At 35.3% G+C, this 22973-nt stretch overlaps 1 protein-coding gene across 10 annotated transcripts in view; it reads right to left on the bottom strand.

The window, feature by feature from the left end:
* ANKIB1 (ankyrin repeat and IBR domain containing 1) overlaps nucleotides 1–22973 on the bottom strand; it is a 62924-nt gene that overhangs the window by 18347 nt on the left and 21604 nt on the right. For all 10 annotated transcript variants that reach the window (XM_088150554.1, XM_088150553.1, XM_088150548.1 and 7 more), the window contains 8 exons: nucleotides 21510–21627; nucleotides 16229–16437; nucleotides 12885–12973; nucleotides 11531–11675; nucleotides 10600–10766; nucleotides 5627–5715; nucleotides 4465–4595; nucleotides 1126–1260 (listed from right to left, as the gene is read on the bottom strand). In XM_088150554.1, the coding sequence (XP_088006680.1) occupies nucleotides 1126–1260; nucleotides 4465–4595; nucleotides 5627–5715; nucleotides 10600–10766; nucleotides 11531–11675; nucleotides 12885–12973; nucleotides 16229–16437; nucleotides 21510–21627 (1083 nt within the window). The remainder of the gene's footprint in view (nucleotides 1–1125; nucleotides 1261–4464; nucleotides 4596–5626; nucleotides 5716–10599; nucleotides 10767–11530; nucleotides 11676–12884; nucleotides 12974–16228; nucleotides 16438–21509; nucleotides 21628–22973) is intronic.

The raw sequence follows: 22973 nt of genomic DNA, 5'->3' as shown, positions 1-22973 counted from the left end.
AACAATCGAGATATACTCACAAACGGTAATGAATATTGCACAAATAAATAAGTCATCTCTTAGTTCAACACTGAATTCAACAATCAAAATAAAGTAGTTAGAGCTTCAAGAAATGTATATACCAATTTTGAACTCACAATACACTGCAAGTGTTCTATTAAATTATACTTTGTGTTTTAAAAGTCAAATGAAGCCAAAAATCTCTTGATTTTGTCCGGATACAATACCCCATTCTAAGATGAGATGGGTAATAGCATGTAGCAGGGAATAGGTCTTCCATAATGATTTATTTAATTATAAAAGGGATGTTCTAAATAAAATATCAGGTCAGGCCTCATCTACTTATTAATTAGAGATTCTGGCCGAATACAACTGTTTACAAGAAGCAACTTTCTGACTACAAAAATGCAGCTCTTTTTTCTTTTTGTAGTGGGCAGGAGCCTTAAAACAGAAGCCTCCTCCACCTCTTTCCCAGACTGCCACTTTTAATATAATGTAGATGGCAGGACATTTTAATAAACTCAAAATGTACAGTAATACTGCCATGTTGCAATGAATGAGCTGCAGCATTAGATTTTTTTAAAAAAAGACTAAGTAATGCAACTTTTATTATGAACCAGTAAATCAAATTGTGATATTGGTAAATGATGTTCTGGCTCACATTCAAAACAGATTTTCAAAAACATGATTTAGTTCCTGTCACTCACCAAGAAAGGCTTTGATTTTTCATTTCACATCTGTTTTTTGTACCTTAAATGCTGAACACTGATTGAAAATCTGGCTGGCCTTCAATCATTGCTGAGTTTGACCTTTGCCCAAACTTCTGATATGCACAGAAGATACTGGTGAAGAATCTTTATGAAGGTTATATTACATATTTTGGAAACAGATAGATGGATGATGAATATTTAAATAACAAAATTAGTTTTCAAGGTTAGGTTCACACATCATTTTAGGAAAATATGTCAGCTTAATATGGTGCATTTAGCTAACCAGGGTTAAACAAACACAGCTTAGCACAATGTGTGAACCAGCCATAATTATTCAAAAACAGAAAAAGAGAAAAATAACATGAGATGATGATGATAATAGTAATCTATTCCTGAAAATAAATCAGTTTCTTACCTCTGCTGTCATTTCCTTAGATTGTTCTTCTACGTGTTGAATTACTTCATAGCGAGTACATCTATAATATCCTCCAGTGGAAGAACTATGTTTTTTCCATTCTTCAAGGCATATCCAACAGAAATCATATTTACACTAGAAAAAGGAAAAGAGAACTATTTTTTAATTTTGTTACGTCAAACATTTGCAATCTAAAATTAAATAGGAAAATCTGACAAAAAACAAATTAAAGAATTTCTCAGTACATATACAGCGTTCTGGTCTATGCTATGCTATGCTATGCTATGCTATGCTATGCTATGCTATGCTATGCTATACTTTTTACGAAAGCTAAACAGGATCTTAATTCCATTGAAGCATACAAAGCAAAGATGCTGGAAACATTGTGAAAAGCTTGGCATTAGCCTCTTGGCTGAAACAACTGCAGCAATTTAATAATATAGTAGTAATATATACAGTGATTGAATAAATAAACAATTTTACATCTTTTACTCTTTACTATATAATGCTGAATCATAAGTAACAGAAAAAATGATTTTTTTAATGCAATATAACTTTTTCTAAGATCATGTATGATCAAGCAGCATATTTAGCTGTACCTGCATCTCTCCAGGAAATGACTGGTACCATTAAATCTATGAAAAGAGGAAAACTGCCAGGTCCGGATGATTATCCTAACAATAGTATAAAAGATACACTGTTTTCTATTCTCTGTTACTGGAGGTTATTAATGACCTCCAGTAATAGAGGTCTTTTCAAATAATGCTTTGTCCTGGCTTCCTATAGTAAAGCCTATTTAGCTATAATTTTGAAAGCTGGTAAAGACCCTGCCAATTGGTGAAATTATTGTCCAATTTCTTTACTAAAAGTTGATACATACTGACAGCAGCACTGGAAAATAAATTACAGAGGATATGATCTATTCTGCACAGTTGAGTTTTATGAAAGGTTGTCAGATTATTAGTTCATATCTTGTCTACGTAATCCGAAAAAGTGCAGCAGTGGTGATGGAATGGCTGGATACAGAAAAGGCTTTTGATATGGTAGAGTGGAAATTTTTGGAAGAAATATAAATTGCTTCTGGTTTTTATCAGCTGGATTAGCTGGAACGTGTGATATTCTATTCCTTCTGCTAGGGTTATTACAAATGGAATTATATTATTATGATGTCTTCAACAATATACCTTAATAAACTCTTTAACAAAGTCTAAAATTGTCAGGCCCAGCCATCCAAGTTCAGTTCTTTTATTGCTTACATCATATAGACAAAATCTTGCCAGACTATACTGTTGCAACAAGTGGATATACCCTGGGAGATTCTAGGGAGAAGCTACTCTAAACTTCTTACACTTCCCCTGCTCCTGCTCTGGACTGTGCTGTTTCTTGTCTCTCTGCCCTTCCTGGAATGCTCCCTCTCCTTCCTGAGAACCTTGCTCTCTACTGCAATCCACAAAAACTGATTAATTATGGACTTTCGGGGAAGAAATAGCGAAGATGGCTCCACTAAAAGTGGAGTCAATGACGGTGATGGAATGAAGAGCCAGCAAGTAGTCCGGCTCTTTTTAATTCCTCTCTGGACAAGGAGAGGGTTTAAGATCACCCACCAGTGCTTCAGACAGTTGCTCCTCACGAGGAGACCACAAGACAGCAGTGGGTGGATTTATTACTCTGGGAGATGAAGGAAAGCCATCTCCGTTCAAACCACAGTGGGCATCCTTATGGACACTGGGTTTGAATGCTTCCTTTTCTAATCATTTTTGGAAATTGCTTATTAATTGCTTTTCAGCTATTAGGAACCTTTGGATCGACAAGTTTTGGACAGCACCAGGTGATTTTCCTTCAATCCTTAGCAAAAGAAGTTTTAAATATAGGTTTAAGGACTTAATTTTTTTTGGGGGGGGAGGGATAAACAGCAAAAGGATGATTAGAATGTTGATTTTGAAATTAATTATAAGAACCCTTCCCATGGGAAAATCCTACTGTTTTGAATTCTTAAAAAAAAAAAACACATGATAGGATGGGACTTTGAAGGTTGGACACTAGAGGGACCAGAAGGAACTAAAGCTTACAATTAAAGGAGAAGAACTCTTAAATTTGACTTGCTAATACAGAATGGAGCAAAATACTTTAACATTGGACGTACTGAAGGATATGTTTAATAAATTATAAAAAATAAAACTGATAAATTATTTTTATTAACTCATAATAATTCAGACTTATCATTATCTAGAATGTGATTTTGCCCTTTGGAACAGCATCCTCCCCTAAAATATGGTTGGGCCCAACCGTACCTGCCTTTCGGAAAGTATTAAACATACCTTCTGGGTTTTTTTTTCCTTAGACATTGGGTCTAGGAGTGGCAGAACCCATGGGTAGGATTTTTTCCTCAGCACTTATGTGTTTTTATGTTCTTCTTTTGGAATAAGTTTTTATATTTTGTTTCATTATGTGGTTTTTACTTATCTATTGCTGTATTTGATCTATTTACTGATCTATTGCTGTAATTGATTATGTACTGTATATCACACAAGTCCTGTGCTGAGCAGTGCACATGTGAAAATTGATTATTTATTTAATCATAAAATCTACAATACTTTTCAATGAATAATTAAAGAATGTTGTTAAGATGGATATTAATTATTTGCACAAACTCTGGAAAAAGGAATCATGATATCCTATATCAATAAATCTGTGGCAAAGGGTCTTAAAAATTATTAAAATATGTATGTCTTATGATTTTAAGGTGAAATTAATTCCATAAAATATTACATATTTATTGGACTCCCTACAGAATGTTTAAAAAGGAACAGAAATTAATTCCTTTATGCTGGAAATACAAAATGGATGAGGAAACATTTACTCATATGATATTGGTTTATTCTATTAATATGTGATATTCATAAGATTGTTAATATGGTGATGTAAAGATCATTACCATGTAAGAATATGAATGTATTTTTGAATTTTAAACTAAAGATCCAGAATTTATCTCTATATGAAGAATTATGGAATTAATAAGCTTAGTTTGTAGCAAAAAAATTAACCTTCAGTACTGGAAGGCCAGAACAATCTCAAATTTAAACTTTTGGATTTAGATAGATGTTCACTTTTTGTTTATCAGTGTAATGGAAGGAATTATGAATACTAATTGTGTTGTCAAGGTTTACTTTTTAAAAAATAGGCTAAATTCTGTATAACTTCATAAGTTTTTGATTCTATGTTTAGAATCAAAAGATGTTGCTTTTTGTCAGGTTATTATGAATCCAGCTTCTAGAAATGTACAGTCCAATACATGCATGTGATTTAAAATATACCATTCTTTCAGTAATCTTTGCTTACCTTTGCACACTGCATGTGGTTGCATCCCTCATTTTTCTGAATGGGAGATTTACAGTTGGCACATGGTTTGGAGTTTGTGAGTAACCATAAGCAGTTGGCAGCATCTTCATAAGCTTCACTAACTCCCACAACTTTGAAGAGGGAAAATAAAAATATTATGTGTATATAATGCTCAGGTAACATTTCCTTAACAACAAAAGCATCACTGAATTTTCTAATTTTTCAAGTTTGTAACATAAAATTTTTTTAAAAAATCAAGTCACCGAAAATCCCATTTGTGGGAGTATATCTCAATATCTGAAGAAACACAGAATTTAACTGAATTTGAAAACCATTTGAGATTATAATTTAATGTGGTTTGTACCCTCTCTGAAATTTTGGTTTTTTTTAACATAAAGTATTAATGTTCTAATTTTCAATGATCTGTTAAATAAGTATAGATCTCTCACTGTTCAGACAGAACTTACTATAATTCTTTATCTTCATAATTTATATCATACAGATTATTGCTGTTGTTATTTACGTATTACTTGGATTTTAATAATGAACTGAAATTTTAAAAATAAGATATTCATTTATGAAAAATTAACAAATGAAATATTGAAAATTCTTACCTAACAAATTTAGTGTTATTTAATTCTATGAAGTTTGTAAATTTTCTGTTGATTCACTTTTTTCTTTTTTGCCTTTTTTTCTTTTTCTTTTCTTTTTTCTTAAAAATGTTTAATAAAGTATAACAACAACAATAATAATCACTCTTTTAGAGTGTGAGAGAAGTTCAAATGAATAATTTTTAACATAGACCTTTACTGTTTGCTATGACTGCAGTGAGTATTTATTTTAAATCTACAAGTCCCAAACCATATATACAAATACTCAACTCACAAATATAGTTCCTGAAAATTATGGAAACTCAATTTGCATATAGCCCAATTAGTCAAGATAAATTCAATCTTGCTGCTGCTTTGTGCATAATTGGACAAGTTTGAGAAACTGCAGGTTTCCTCATCACTCACACTAACCTGTTTGCATTGTCCTAAATCTATTAAGCTCTGAAAATTTAGCTATAGGCTATTCCCTTATACTAGTACATAAGAGTCTTATGACACTTCACATAGAGTTTCTATAAAATAAACAAAAGAGACACGATGGCCATTCTTACGCTCTTCAGGTTTCATTTCTGTTATCTTCTGCAGCCAGTTTTTCCAAGTTTCACAGTCGCAAGGTTCATGGGCTTCACCTAAACACTCCCTAAAAAAATTAATCCAAGGTTAAAATAAGGGGAAAACTAAGCTTCACATTATACAAATGAAATGTGTAACACCTACTACAGAATTTAGGGGAATAACTATAAGAACTGTTTTTTTTAAATCTATCATTGGAATTCATCAAGTTGGCCACCTATGAATTCACATACAAGGCATTAGGGTGGAAGGACTGCCCCTACGCAATACATATTTCGGCATAGCTGCCTTCATTTCCTACAATAAGAGCAGTGATGCCTGAAATTGAGATTTTACGAAAAGTGAAGAAACAGGTGAGGTGTGTTAACTCTGCATAAATGCAATGCTGTAAGCAGCCCAAAGGATAAGACTTGAATTCTTATGGCATGATGCTGGCAGTACAGTATGATGGCAGTGAAGGTATGTATCTTTCAAATCTCTCAGAGCAAATTAGTGTATCTGCTGGAGCAACAATAACATAATCCAAATACTGATCATTCAAAACTTAGAGGGTGTAAAATAGAGCCTTGAGACTGAGATGGACTGGGAACTAGAAAAATGCTCTCACCCTTGTTTGGAATAAAAAATAGTTGGAGTGAAATTGTTAGAAAGATAAGGAGGAATATTAAGAGTTAATGTTGGAGTAATAACTTCCAGGATGGTAGATCTGATCTCCATAAGGTCCTGTTATGCTGATGAGGGATAAGTGAATATGGGCAGAAAGACCATCAGTCTGAAGTCTACTGATGACTTGACTATTTTGCATAGAACTGTACAAAGCCTCCCTTGACCATGAGTGAATCCTAGTCAGAAGGGTATAATTTATTTGCTGATATTTTTATCTGTTAGATATATACTGTGTTTTCTCAAGACAGCTTACTTAGAAGGTCTCAGTTTATTTTACCCCCATGACAATACTGTAAGGTAGATTGGGCTGAGACAGAAAGTGATTGATCCAAAGTTACCCAGTCAGAAGCCGTGGCTAACTATGGACTTGAACCTTGGCTTCCTTGATTCTAATCTCACACCACTCCAACACCCTGGTTGTTAAAGACAGACCAAATACTGAATACCAGCTCTCAAATAACAGGCCAAACTACTATGAGCTAGGATTTCCAAAATTATTCAAGGTAGTTATTCTTTCTGTGTCACCCATCTATTAGGCATAAGTTTATCTTTTCCTAAAATACTGGCCCTCACAGACCAATTCAGGAACTTTTGTATGCATTACAAAAGAATAGCAGGTGCCTGATGGAGAGAGAAATGTGACCATGGCTAGGAATAGCCAGTCTTCTAGTGGTAAGCTCTAAAATATATAGTAACAGTATATATTGCTTGTTGTCAACTATCAAGTTACAACCTTAGTTGCCAATATCCTGGGTAATTTACAGTGATATGTGTTCCTTATAACAGAGGTTGGCAATCTTTGGAGGGACAGGTAGTCCTCAGTTAACAACAGCAACGGGGATTGCTGGAATTTCCATTGCTAAGCAATGCGGTTGTACAGTGTGACATCATGTGACTGCATCACTTACCAACAGCAATCCTGGCAATCCCAATTGCCATTGTTAAGTGAGGACCCCCTTGCAACTTCCTGCCAGCTTCCAACAATCAAAGTCAGTGGGGAAGCTACCAGGAAGTTGCAAGTCCTGGGCAGTTCGCAAGCAGTCTGGTGGGGAAGTAGGTAGCTGCTGCTGGATGCGGGAGGGTGCAAGAGGGTGTGGAAGGAGCTGTTGCAGCAGGGCACAAGCGCAATGGAGCTTGGGGGGGATGCTGCAGGGTGCAGGATGGTGCACAAGGGGCTGGTGCAGCAAGACTTGGGGGGCTGCTGCAATGTGCTGGAGGGTGCGCAAGGGGCCGACCTGGGGGGCTTGGGGTAGCTGCTGCAGGGTGTGGGAGGGTATGCAAGGGGATGACATGAGACCAGCAGGGCTTGGGATGGCTGCTGCAGGGTGTTGGAGGGTGCATGAGGGGCTGGCGAGGTGCAGCGGGAGCATGGAGGGCTCGGTGTGGCTGCTGCAGAGTGGGGGAGACTTATCTGAGTGACTTGCAACCTTCCCTGACTTTGGTTATGGGAAACTGGCAGGAAAGGTTGCAAATCACAATCTTGTGATTGCAGGATGCTACAACTGTTGTATGAGAGAGTTGACAAGCACCCAGATTGTGATCACATGACCGTGGGGGTGCTGGGACAGTCAGAACTTTGAGGACCAGTCCTAAGTACCACTTGTTCATTGTCGTCATAACCCCGAACAGTCACTGAACGAGTGGTTGTTAACCAAGGACTATCTGTATTGAGCATCTAATTAAAAAGGAAAAAGATGGATTCCCATGAGTTCTAATGCAAAAATAGTTAATAATTAGTTTTCTAAGAAGATTTCAACTATTTTGTTGAACAGTTTGGATAAAAGACATTTATTCAAAACATTTTATTTAAGTACAATATTTACATCTGGAAATCCTTGTAGCCTACTTGGAATCCTTGTAGCCTACTGCTACTGCACTACCAACTCTTGTGTTACAACTCCTAAATGTTCATGGAAGAAAGATCTTCTGTACCTGGAGTATTTTTTTGGCAAGGAAAATAAGGAATTGTGAAACATATGCTCCCCTTGTGTTCCCTCTCACAGGAAATACATCAAGGGATCCATGAACGTGACCCTTTTCAATTTCAAACTGTTGTCTTCCTTATCTGGAATAGCATTCCCCTGAGATTTGTTTGGCCCGACCTTGCTGGGTTTTAGGAGGGCTACTAAAACTTGCCTATTCCATAGGGGTAGTTATGTTATGAGGCTGTTTCCTCTTGAAGTGGGATGGTATTTGTTGTCTACGTTTTTAGTTTGTGTGGGGTTGTCTCTTTTCTATTTTAATTTATTTAATCTTTATTTAAATATTGTTTTGTTAATTGTGTGTGCATAACATTTTTAGAAAAATAGATAAAGACATTCTTATTTTAAAAAGTTAATTGAATAGTATTGTTCCTTGGCTAATAAGTAATGGATGACTTTGTCATTTATGTTTTATTTCTTATTATGAATTATTTTAAGCTTATTTACAGAGGAAGGTTTGTAAGCTGCTCAGAGACAATAACTGGAATAGCATATAAGTGCAGAATATAAACAAAACAACTTTCCTTCTGGGCAATCTATGAATAAATAATATGCTTTAAGACAGTTGTGTACAAATACAAATTATTCAGGAAAACATTCTGAGAAAAAAAGGCTTTTAGTAAAAAAAAAAAGTCAAAGTAAAAAATGATGAAAGTAAAATATTTTAATAATATACACACTATATGCAGAAATAGACTTAATATTAAAAAATCTAAAATGATAGCTAAAAGGAATAATTATTATTTTTACCTGCTGAACCTGTATTCATAGAATTAAAAAAAGGTTTGTATAACTTTCAGTGCTTGGTTTCCCTTCAGTTCATGTTTGTTGGAATTAATCTGAATATATTTAAGGGTTTGAATTAAACAGATAACTTTTCATTACTCATTTTTAAAAATACAATAAGATTTCTGGAACAAAAGATGCACTGATTCCAGATCGTGCTTGAGTATACATGTGTAAATATGATTTCTAAATCGGTTACAACTCTTTTATATGAAATATAACCTTCAGCTACCTACTACTACATATATCCAACATACAAAAAGCAAGACAACTATAGTTTGCGCTATTTAAAGTAAACAAATAGTTTGAGGGAAAAAGCTACTGTATTGAAGGGAATGTATGGGCATGTCTCTCAAAATGCTTTTTTGTAAATGAAAGATTACCAAATAGCCAACCTGTTGTTCATCAGACAAAGGAACGAAATCAGAAAGCAGAACTTTAAAAGAAAAACATAATACTATAGAACAACACAAATTGGAAAAATTGGATTGAGAGGCTCTTCTTCCAGCTTTGTGAGCATGCGTACATATTCAGAGAGAATTAATTTGTTTTTTTCTTGCAAGAAGTGCAGACATCTATATAGACCTAGCAAATAGACAGTAGGCTGTTTATATTTTAATGTTATAATAAAATAGGTTCAGTCTGTTTCTCTGGAACATGTACCGTTATTAAATTGCTTTTCTTCTTAACAATAGCCAGTACTGTTCCCTCTGTTTCCTAAAATTCCCTAGAAGGAATGAAGTACACATTCAAAGCTGGATTTTTAAATCCTTGTGGTCTGTATTTTTCTGGAAGAGTATAACAGAAAAGGAATCATACTCCAAAAATAAAATAAAATAAAAAATAAAAAAATGCAGTAAATGTGCAGAGCAAAATGCAGTAAATGTGATCTATTACAAAGTTTAGCACCAAGCTTTAATTAATCTTATTTAAAGAACTATACATTTTTTGGCAATGAGATAAATATTAATCACTATATTAGCTATAAATCTATAAAACAATCACATTTCAGAAATACATTTTTAAACGTATCATCTTCTTCTGTACAAATATTCTTTTGTATAGAAATACCAAATATAAACATAAAAGGTTTTATTTTCCTTTTATAATTATGTGGTATTTAAAGTTTGTTTTGAAATTTAGCTTTTGTCTTAAAGTTTGGTATGTTGACTTTTTAAAATTAAAGAAATCGAGAATTTCACTGGGAGATATACAATTTACTTTAAATATTATAATCCTATACATTTGTATAATTTCAAGGAATACTGAAATTTAAAAGACAAAAAAGTGATGAATAAACAAGCTTATTAACAGCCAGAATATGAGGAGATAAAAATCAGAATAGCATGTTGGAGATATGCAGCAATATATATAAGCAAAACATTAATTATATCAGCTCCCACAGATGTTAATTATTTTAATGCTAATACAAGGGCAGTTCAATAAATGTACTGCCTTTCAAAACTAGCCCAAACTAGCCAGTAAAATTTCCAGGGTCAAATACAAACAAGCATTACCAGCAGAAAAGATGTCCTTTCCCACAATCCACAGCAGGGGCTCTTAACAATGGGAAATTAAGTGTTTCTGAACCACTTGTATTAGATCCTTGTCTTGTGAGCCTGACTGCTCTTTCACATGCTGGTGTAGGGCACCATTTAATAGAAGGATTATTTTCAACAAAGGCCTAAAAACAAAAACAAAACGGAAATGGAAGTTAGTTCCCATTGTGAATTAAATCTTTCTGTAACACAGTTCAGCTGATGAAAAAGCTTTCTAGCCTGAAGCAGCTATATGGCTTAAAATAGCTATAAGAAGAATAAAAATATATCATGCTAAATAATTTTACTGATTTGCAACATATAGCCTAGGAATTATATGGTATGAAACATTATGAAAATTATCTAGAATATTAATATAATTTAAAAACAAAATGTTACAATGATAGGAAACTCTGATAAGATTCACCTGAGGGAGCCACTGAAGACAGAGCAGGTCCTAATTCTACTAAGTGAAATTGTAGTATCCCAACATACTGAAATTTATTTATTTACACACACACACACACAGAGTATGTGTGTGTATGTATGTATATGTATATGTATGTGTGTATATGTGTGTGTGTGTATGTATATGTGTGTGTGTGTATGTATATGTGTGTGTGTGTAAAAAAAAACAAATTGTTCTCAGCTAATTGCTGACCAAGTCACCCAGTGGCTTGTCCCAGGTTCATAAGATGCAAAGCTCAAAGAGGGCTTTAAATTATATTTACATCTAATTAACAGAGTATTTCAGATGGTGACAGAATATAAATTATTTTCCAGTGCAGTAGTCAAGTACTATGATGGTTCTGGGGAACAGTTTTCAATTATTTGCCTGCCTTTCTGAGTGAGTTCTTTTTGGTTTAGAATAATAAACTCAACCAGATGGTTAAGCCACATTCTCATTTACCTTAATATCAAACTGTAGGTAGCGTTTATCCATCTCCTTGGAAACCACACTTTCTATTATCTCCACTGGAACAAGCTGAAAGCAATCATATGCTGGGCAAAAAATATTGTGGGCTTCACCCTCCTGAATTTTCATATTCAAAAACCTATTAAATGTATATTAAGATTGAAAAACAAGTATTAACTTACTCAAAGACACAGAGCAAAATTAACATTCAATAATAGTTTATCTATCTGGACAATCCAACAACTTGTGGTTAGACAAAAAGTTCCAAATGTTTTTTCAGCCACACTGGAGGTGATCAGCAAAATGAAGAATATACATGAAAGATTAACATAGGGTTGTTTTTATCATAATAAACTTCAAATGTTTGAGTCTTATGATGATAAAAGCATCATAATCCAAAAAAAGGTTTGGATTGAGGCCCACCCACAAACACAAATTTTGACTCAATCCCCTTTATCCCATTCTTTTACATTTGCTTTTTGGGGCATCTAATCAATTTAGCTTTAGAAGAAGCTATCTCCTAGATCGTGATCAGCCAGCCTGGGAGAAAATAGTGGGGAGAAGGCTTAAGCCAGCAAATGGAAGCAGCAGATTGCAAAAAGACAGAGTTGTATCCAAATACTGGGTGGCTGTTATCCCTGTACTGTATTACATTATGTACGTTGTGTGTCACATGTGAGATTTCTTACGGGATTTTTTTGTTTTTTTTGGTGAATGCACTGCCTAAGGAGGAAGGAGAGAGCGAAATGCAAATGTTTTATTTATGTCTGATTTTTTTTTTTCAGAATGTGTGTTTTCTCTGAGTATTGCTAATTTACCTTTCATGATATGAGTATATTTGCCATACTTCTCTTGGAAGAGGAGTGACAGCTGAAAACTGAGTCCAGGAGGAACAAATAGTTTCTCATGTCCAGTGGAGAAAGGAGCCTGTTCAATCAGCATGTATTGCTACAAATGAACTGATGTTCACAAACTGGCTGGCTTCTTCCCCAATGCTGCACACAACAACCAACAACTCTGGCTCAGTTTTCCAGCCATGACCTTTGCTGTGACTCTAAAAAACTGTACTTTTGGACATTTGGGGCTGCTTTCGCTTAGGACCATCTGTGTATATCCCTTTTCACTTGAAAAATTGTTCCGGTAAGCTTTTTTGGCTTCAGCGACCTCTATATTTTCCTATACTCTTGCAATGATTCTGTACATTTTAATGTACATAAACAGGATTTCTTATTTCTGATGATAACAAGCATTTATATAGCAAAACTGCTTTTGAAATATAATTGTAAGAATTAGACTGTGGACCAACCAACAGTAATTTTTATATAAAAATGATTAAATATGTACTTACGCTTCCCAGCATGCTCTACAAAACTCATGTCCACAAGGCATATCTACTGGATCTTCAAAGACAGAAATATTACACATACAAATTTCACACTGTAGATAGAAAAAAATGAGTTTAAAAATTCATTTGTGTGTTAATATGGTCTGGTCTGGTACAAGGTCTCTTCTAATTTCTTCCTTCTCATTTCTTTCATTTATACTGCCCTTAGTTTGATGTTGCTGAAATGTGAGAGTAACTACATATAGAGGTTGTGGTGATGAAGAGATCTAGTTGAGGAAGGTAAAAGTAACAACATATGTTGATTGGTTCAAAAGTTTCTGGCATTTCAAAAGAGCAATGAACAAAAAAATCAGTTTCATTCTGTAAAATGTTACTCTTTTTATTCTGTAAACTGAAAAATTAGATTCAACTATGTTATATTTCCCAAAGTTTAGAGGTTGAAACTCCCAACCCAAAAAAACTATCAATGTTATATATTATCCTTGAATTCATTGATGCTGAACAGCCATATTACATAGGTCACAAGAAGGCTTTTTATCAGCCTGGCTGATAAATCAGATGTACCACCCTTTTCTGAAGGAGAGAAATCTAATATGGACAATGCATCCACTGGTAACATCAAATTACCAGAATATTGCCATGCTGTTTGTGAAGTAGCCTATCAAGACAATATGCCTCAAAATGCAGTAGCATGGATAGTGAATAATGCTTTTACTTAATGCCTCCACCTCCCCAACAGCTTCACTGGTTACCCATTGTTTTCCAGATTCAATTCCAAGTTGTGACTATGCTCTATAAAGCTTCCCATGACTTGGGCCCAATTTGCTAGAACTACTTACTCTTGTATAGTCTGTCCCGCACTCTTAAATCCACAGTGGGACACCTCTTGCTACTGATGATTTAATATTAGCAACCAACACTGCTTTTTCTGTATTGGAGCACTATGGAACAAATACTTTTGAAGTCAAGGGTACTCCCTTTTTGTTAGAGTTTAGGACAGGGTTTAAAGCATATTTTTACATCCCATTTGGCTTAGACCTTTTGTTACTGAATTTTAGATTTTGGGAGCTGCTTATAGCTATAAAATGGGAGACTGGATAGCATAAACTGTTTAAAATATATATATGAAAAAAATATGAATGGAACTCTCTATAATAGGGACCCTGTTTTAGGGGAGTGTCTAGTCATAGAGCACTCTACTCATACTTCAGGTGAATACAAGTACACGTCCATTTTAAACTTCGCTACTCAGCCTAGCAAGATCAGAAACACAAACAGGGTTTGGATGCTAGGGATGGGGCAAGCATACATAAACCTACACTATTTATACATATTTAATTAGAGAGTTTATGGTTGATACTGACAAAGCAAATATAGAAAAACATGATTCCAAAACTCTTTTTAAAAAGGGAACTGTGTGGAGTATTAAAAAGGGACTATTTTGCAAAGGGATTTTCTAATTACAATGAAAAGACCTTTGATATATTAAAAGTGTGCTGCTCTCACTGATGCATGCAAGACGACACAGTAATATCCTTTATTGTCTACTGTACCAGAGTATTAGCAGGCTGACCTTTAAAATTAGACAAAGAGATTGTTGTTTCTAATGTAAGAGGGAGACAGAAAGCAGAAACAAGAAAAAGTTAAGTATGGTGAAGGGATTACATACAACAGAAACTAAAATTTAGGTTTTCCGTGAAACTGCAAGAACATCTTATATAATAATAAAAAATAGCCACAAAATTGATCACAATCTAACAACATACATTTTTTTATGTAATTGGTCAAATATCAGACATCTCACTCCAATACTAACAAAGACGAAACAAAATATACTATTTTGCTCTTCACAGAAGGGTAGACAGTCAAGAGACCATGAAGTTAACATTAAAGGGATATTTCCATAGTGGCAGCTTTCACCTTTCCCCTCCTAAAGGTATATTGGCCTTCAAAAACAGCACTAGTTTTACATGTTTAACAATAGTTTCAATTGATATTTCTCAAATAACAGTTCGCTTTGCTATGTGGCAAAAATGTATAGGAAGGACAGAAGGATGGAAGGAAATATTTCTAGGCACATTCAAGCTCTCAGGAGTACATAAAGTAGATTTCTGTATTCCAACAACCCAGTTTTACTGATGGCAATAACAGTACCTTTTTATTGCTTAATCTGAATCATCTGATATATGTATGTATAACACAGAGAAGGAGAAAAAGAAGGCTTTATGAGAAAGCATTGTTCAATTGTTTACTCCCTTTGTTTGTGTTGCATTTATATTTATTGGCCATATAAAAAACAGCTGTCCTTTGCCCCATTAAGAATTCTTATCAGATTGCAAGAAGGCTCTACCTCTCATATCAGGAAGACAGGGAAATAAAATCCCTTGAAAAATGACAGCCTTCTTGAAACCCAGGCTTTCCAAAACAAAAACAGAAACAAAAAAATCCTAATCACAAAACTAATCTTAATGAGCACAAGTAGCAAATATAAATGCTGTTCCAATAGACATATTTGCAGATAGATCTCCACACAGGAGGAGCAATGTGCAGACCTATCAATTTCTTAACCACATTTGTGACATCATAGGAGAGCCGGTCTCCAAGAGTACAATATGATTATCTGCAGTGGCAAGCTACTGTGTACGCACAAAGGTTTCCACATGAGCTGAAACTCTGATCATTCCAGCATCTCAGCACAGAATGAGAAGGGTAGCACCTGCTCATTACTGCTCATGTGTTCAGTTCTGCATACAAAGGTGTTGCCTAAACAGGACTAATGAAGATGTAGCATAATAGCAATATTTTTCTGGGCAAAGTGAGGTTTCATTCTACTATCTAATATAGAAAAGATGTTATTGCAGCTACTTGAAAAATATGACTCAGCAAATATTTCTTATTTCTTATCAATAGTCAAAATAGTAAAATACTAAAATGAGTGTTCATATCAAGCAAAATTAGCTCCTAGTTCTGTATTTTAAAAACTATTAATATGGCAAGTATGCAAATCATTCTGCAAAATCAGAGACAACCTAGAAATGTAATATTATTTATATAAATAATATATTGTTGTATATAGAGAGCTAGTGTGGTATATTAGTTAAAGTGTTGGATTGGGAGCAGGGAGACTGAGGTTCTTGTTCACTCTCAGACAAAGAAACTCACTGGGTGACCCTGAGTCAGTCATGTTCTTCCAGCCCAACCTATCTCACAGGGTTGTTATTGTGGGGGGAAAAATAGGAGAGAGCACTGTGTACACTGCCTTGAGCACCTATACAGAAAGAAGGATACAAATCTAATAAATAAAATATTGCATCATGGTAGAAAGCTTTCTTAAGAATGAAGCATACCATAGTTGTCTCAATGTCCCCTGGTGAGAGGCTAATTTCATCTGGAGAAGTGATAGAAGAACGAGTAGTCCGAGGAGTTCTTGGTGAAGGAAGTGTATCCCAGGCATTATAACCACTTGGGGGTGGTGTTGGCATTTGAACACCTGAACGCTGGCAGCAGTTCTCTGGATTAGTCATCCAAGCTTCAAGTAATTTTTCCCTGTCCCAATCTTAAATAAAACAAAGTGTCAGGAAAATAGGGTGGCAATGATCTTTCTGTAAAATTTCATAGGTTTTTAAAGTATATATGTTATAATCTTAAAAAATGAGAAATCTCTAACTCAGAATTCTTATACACAAACATGGGCATATTAGTGTGTGTGTGTGTGTGTAGCACAAATCATAAAGTCAAGGGCATCTAATTAATTTTGGGGTAGAAAAATGTATTTGATTTTCCATTAACACCAGTCTCTATGTTATGGTTTGCTAATAAATTTCAGTAACATGATCTTGGGTTTCCACATACTGAAAAGATGGCTTAGGGACCATATATTGGCCCTGGGTTGGCTTAGGGACCATATATTGGCCCTGGACTAAGAGTTGCTAGAGTTTCACTGTTGTTGTTGTTTAGTCGTTAAGTCGTGTCCGACTCTCCGTGACCCCATGAACCATACTGCGCCAGGCCTTCCGGTCCTTCACTGCCTCCCTGAGTTTGCTCAGTTTCATGCTCATTGCTTCAGTGATGCTATCTAACCATCTCATCCTCTGCCGTCCTCTTCTCCTTTTGCCTTCAATCTTTCCCAGCATCAGGGTCTTTTCCAAAGAGTCCTCTCTTCGCATTAGGTGACCAAAATATCTGAGCTTGAGCTTCATTATCGATCCTTCCAATGAGCAATCAGGGTTGATTTCCTTTAAGATTGACTGGTTTGACCTCCTAGCAGTCCAGGGGACTCTCAAGAGTCTTCTCCAGCACCACAGTTCAAAGGCATCAATTCTTCGGCGCTCCGCCTTCTTTATGGTCCAGCTCTCACAGCCATACATTACTACTGGAAGAGTTTCACACACGAGCTCTTATCCGTCTTACCTAGAAAACCAGGAAGTAAACCTAGAACCTTTTGTGTACAAAATGGTGAAGAAGGCTTTCTTCAAAGGATACTTTTGAATCGACAGATTCTAATTTATGCCAGCAGAGTGTGCTACAATATACCTATGCATACTGTGTGTGCATATACCTTTTTCCTGCTTGAAGTTAATTTCTACAATATTAAGAACCCTGGATAAAGTGGAAGAAAAACCTCAGAACTAAGAATCTGTTTGGACTAATCCAAAATAATATATTCAGAGCAGCTTCCCAGCACTCAGACTGTGTAGCAGAGATCATAAAATGCAATTCTGTATGATAAAATACTAATCAATCTACTGAAGGAAGATTTTATAAAAGAAAAATGGGGTTCGACTTTTAAAGCTGTTTTTCTTTTAAAGAGAAATTACTGGGTTGATGTTGATCTTGAAGTTACTGGGTTGATCTTGAAAACATAAACAGGATTAGACTAGTTAGTATCTGGCTAGGAGATTGCTAGGAAATACCAGGACAGTAGGCTAATCAGAGAAATTGAAAAAACATTCTGGAATAAGACAATGGCAAACTACTTTTATTTTGTTGCCAAGAAAACACATGGTTGTGTCCATGAAATTATTAGGAGTCAAACTTAACTCAAAGGAGACTTTACTTTTCTACTGTATATAAATGTGCTTAGGGTAGACCACATTTGATTTTTATGTCAGCTGAGAGATAAACTTGTTCCCAGGTTGAACTACTGGGGATGTGAAGAGGGATGCATTTCCCATGGCTACTTGGGCACTGAAGAGAAATCACGGAAAAACTGAAACATAGATTGGGTTTGTACTGCTATGCTGTATTTTGGTTAGACTTAGGATGTTGCCTGAACTAGGAAATTATTTCCTCTTGTGGTTAAGGCTCTATGCAAGAAGTTCCCAAACTTTGTCAATTCACAGCACCCTTAACGCCTCAGTAATTTTTTCACAGAGCCCCTAAGCTAAACAATCACTGAAAATCCAGCTGCATAAAAATATGATGTAGCAAATAGATTATGCAAAACCCAGCTCCACAAATGGACATCACAAACACTTAAAATATCTCATGGTGCCTCTGTGAGTCGCTGTGACACCCTCAGCACACCGTTTGGGAACTGCGGCTCTATGCCTTAACCATAGCATGAAGCCATAGTTTGTTTTTGGTTGGTTTGAATAATACCTTGTGTTGTAGGAATCAAATTAATAGCTATCTTACGTTATGCAGCCCAGAAATTCAAGTGAATCAGTGTCAGCTGATAGGTAGGGTGACCAGAAAATCAACTTCACAGGTAGGCTAAAACTATTGGCTCCAATAACAGAATCTTGCAAGTCTGATTGTTCTCAGATCCTTCCTCCTCCTCCTCCTCAAGATTCAGTGAATTAGGGAGGCATCTGTCTGAGCTGCTTCATTATGGACTTAAAAAATGCTTCAGTCCCTTTTACGTATGCAACAGATCCCACCTATTTCCATCAAGGTGATCTTCCTTACTTCCTACAAGCAGGAGCTGTCACAAATCAGAACTCTTCTGATGAATCTCCTCTGATGTTTTGATCTTTCTTTTATCCCCTTAAAAAGCAAGGGGTTGAAGGGAAGGATTAGCTTTCCCACATTTCACATGTGGCAACTATGACTCTGACTAGCCACTGCTGAAGTGAAAAAATGAAAGCTCATCAACAAATCCAGAAGCATTTACTCATTTAGCAAATGCAGTCCTTTTATTTTTAGTGTCCATGTTAAGTTCTGAAAATTTTGGACATACAAAATTTTGTCTTGTTATGAACCAGATCTCACAACTTTGCTAGTGCATAGCTATTCTTGAGCATTTTGATATTGGTGGTAGAGAAAATGTACGGACACTGAGCCCTCCATTGGATGCATCCCTAGAAAACTGATTAGAGGGTTAGGGTTAGGGCTGAACGGAAGGTCGGCAGGAATAAAAGCACATCAATATGTGCCTATATAATGCAACAGAGGTTTGTAAATCCCACTGATCAACCGACCAAGAAACGGCTGAACAGCAGCTAATAAAATTGGCTTTCTCATCACTGTTGCAAAATGTCAGAGTATAACAAATTGGTTAAATTAGAAACTGAACTGGAATAATTTGTTATTAGGTCAAAAGAGTTCGCATTTAAACACTGCAAAAGTTTTTTTTTTTCAACAACAGTCTCATCGTTACCTCTTTTAAGGTGGCAGGGAACTCCACCTGTTGTGGAGAAGTGTTAATAGTCTTAGAAATCTGAGACATTGCTAGCAAGATGGGCTTCTTGCATGCTCTTATAAATTAAACTGGATAAGGATCTAGCAGGTAAGTAGAAGCAAGAACTGATCCAAAGATCTTATTCACCTCTTCAACGAATGAGCAATGAAGCTGCCTCAGACAGATGTTATCAGAATAGAGCACTTGGACATGGTAGTGCCCAAAGTGCCATCAAGTCCAATGTGAAGCAGAGCAATTTTATCCACAAGGATTTGTACAGCTGCTTACAAAGATCATCAGATGGTATTTGCACTTTCTGGCACTACCAAAGGCTATGTCATCCACCTGACAATCCTGAAGGGTACCACTGATGCAATCAGGGTGGAAAGTCATAATTTTTACTCCCTTATTATAAAGCCTATTATAAAGCACTGAGATTGGTGCATATACTATGTTAGACTGGATGCATTTCTATACCTGCAACCCAATTCCTCAAGCTGCCTGCCCTTATGCTTCACCAGGGAATGCTCCATGAATGTTCTATACACTGAAGAACATTATAGAGATACTTATGAGTCATCATATGAAATACTTAAGATACTTCATTATTCAATTTCTCAAGTTGCTGATAGGGTGGTCATTTTAAAGAAAACATTGACCATAGCCCCCAGAATCTGAAGGCAAAACAATCCTAATCTGGCTATGGCCCTTGCAGAGGGAAACTTGCCACAACAATCCAACCTTCACCAGGTACTGCTTTCTGGGACGCTCATATACTGATTTATACCCATTATATAAAAAAATAAAATAAAAAACAAATCTAAAGTATGTCCTGCCACATGGGTGGGTTCCAAAACAATCTGCATAAAGCAAGAAGATTTATATGTGATAGACAGATATACCCATGATGACGCATAGAGTATGATGTCTATATTACCTTTTAAAATATTCTTATTCATTTGATTCTGCTGTGCTCTTTCTAGTATGTATAAAAGTGATACAATTTCAGCTAACCTCCATCTCATCCACTTCAATTAAGATTATGTAGATCAGATTGAATTAGACCACACAATTTCAGTTCTGCCTAGCTAAACAATTTTCCTGCTTAATCCCAAATAAAGATAAGAAGCCCTAGTTTTTCTTAATATACAAGATGTATACATTTCATGTGACCAAGGAAATGAAGTTACAGTTTATATACGAAGAAATAGTCCTCTATAATTTAGAGCAGTTGGTTCTCAAATGTCAATTATTGTTCACTCGGTGTGGGCATAGAATTTGGATTTACAGTTATTCATGATTACACTCACATTTTTTTTTATTTGTTACAATTCCTGAGCAGTTTTTCATCTTGCTATCTTGAATCTGCACATAAATGAGATTAATCAATCATCTGAACCTACTTAAGGATATTAACCTTAAACTGTAATGGTCCAAATCTCACCTTATTCTGGATCATCAAATGGATTGTGGAAGTATTCAAGGATTTGGTATAAATTTCTATCATTGCTATAAGCTTCATAAGACCTGTTAGCTTTAGGTTGATTATTATTATCTAATATACTTCATTCTTCAAGACAGGAATGGACAATTTAACTTACTTCCCTTCTTTTGCAGTTAAGAATTCCATAAAAGAGGTGCATCTGCAATTCACATAACCGTTAAACTATACTGTCATAATGAGAGGACCTATCCAGCCTCAGGGAAAAATGATTTCTAACTTTTAGCGTTCAGGCTCTAAGAAAATTACTATTCTTTCATGACAATCATTAAAATTCTAAATATAATCTCACCAGTATCAACATTAAAAAATGCATTTTATACTTTGCAACATAAGGAATGGGTTAAATTACTAGAAATGCAAAATGAAATAAAGTATTTAAGCAATTTGCATTTACAATACTCTGTCATTTTTATTAGAAAAGCAGAGGAAAAATATATTAGCATATTTTGTTATTAAAGTTTTCCTACTAAAATTGGCTAAATGATATATAGTTTCTGTTTACCATGAGCTCGGAGCAAAGCTTCTGCAGTAAACAAAGGTGCTTGAAGCATATCAGCAGATTCTACAATCAGCATATCTTTGAGCCTTCGAAGGTCCTGAGGTCGTAGTCCTTCATATGGCTATGTGATGGAATGAAATGAAGCAATAAAAAAATACTTCACTTATAAATAGGTTTAACTGGAAAAAAACTTTAAAAATTAATTTTGTGGCAACTTACTCAAGGCAACATAATCTCCACATTTTTCTTCCCAATAATCCCTCCAACATACAGGGACCCCAAACTGGTTTTTGAGGCCCCCAGAGCCCCTTTGAATTTGGCCATCAAGGCCTGTCCATTTCATTTAAGGAAAAATGGCTCCTAGAAAGGCAAGGCTTGTTCAACTTTTCATTAAACATAATTTCTTCTACTAAATCTTTCAGAAAGCATTAAGTTATACAATGCACTATTAGGGCATATTTACAAGGGCAAAACATTAGCTCTTCCCCTCCTTTTCTATCATTGCGCTTTATTATAATGCATATCCTCCGTTTTCACTCCTTTAAAGAAATTGGAGAGTCAAGACTATAATACTGTTATACGTATCAAAATTGTGAGAAATTCTTACTGCAAAGTAGCCCAATACATGACACAGACATCTTTCATAAGACTACGCATGGTTGCAACTGTACTATACTGCTTTCAATGTATTATCTGGTATAGCTTTGTGTTCATGCACACAAATTCTTAGACTACTTGTCTTCATGCAGCCAAACAGAGAACACAAGGAAGAATTCCACATTTTGAGAAGTGCCAAAAGGATTAGATGGAAAAAAAAACTTCAAAAAACCCTGCAAGCCTGCACAATGAGAAATAAGCATGCCCACAACTGGCATTCTACCAAACCTTGAACTGGAACATTCCATACTGCAACATAACCCCTCTTGCTTTATTATCTCCCCCCCCCCTTTTTTTTTTTAGAAAAAATGTTATTTCTATAGAAAAACTAATGCTGTAATAATTTAAAATTATTAGCAATGTAAAAGGGGGGGAAAACCCTCTTGACAGCAAAACACCCTGAAACATTTAAATGGGTTTTGCAAGCTGTTACCTTCCATAAGCTTATTACATTTTAGCAAAATGGGTCAAATAATGTTACATTTACTACACTTTATATTTATGAAACACATATATTTGCAACGTATTTCTTTCCACATACTGTATGTAGTTTGAAAGTGGTTTGAGTAAATACAGCACAAGATATAGCCAGGTCAAAAAAGCAACAGGGAGGAAGTCACATTAAAGAACTCTGCTTTGCTGAAGTCTCTTTAGAGTTAGTGTTTACTAGAGAAGACAATGGGCTAGAACAGCTCCTTGTGTTTCTAATGGACAAATCCAAGAGCTTAGGGTAAACATTACACAGTTCTCCAGTGACTCAGGCTTTTTTTTAATAAAAAGCACATTAAGTAGGTATATATTCAACTGGTA

The sequence above is a fragment of the Python bivittatus genome, unplaced genomic scaffold (assembly GCF_059951505.1).
Source record: "Python bivittatus isolate LINGU-HERP-01145 unplaced genomic scaffold, Pbiv_v1 ctg000610_np1212, whole genome shotgun sequence".
NCBI classification, from domain to species: domain Eukaryota; kingdom Metazoa; phylum Chordata; class Lepidosauria; order Squamata; family Pythonidae; genus Python; species Python bivittatus.
Note: the sequence above shows the minus strand (reverse complement) of the source record. Positions and strands in the feature narration are given on the sequence as shown.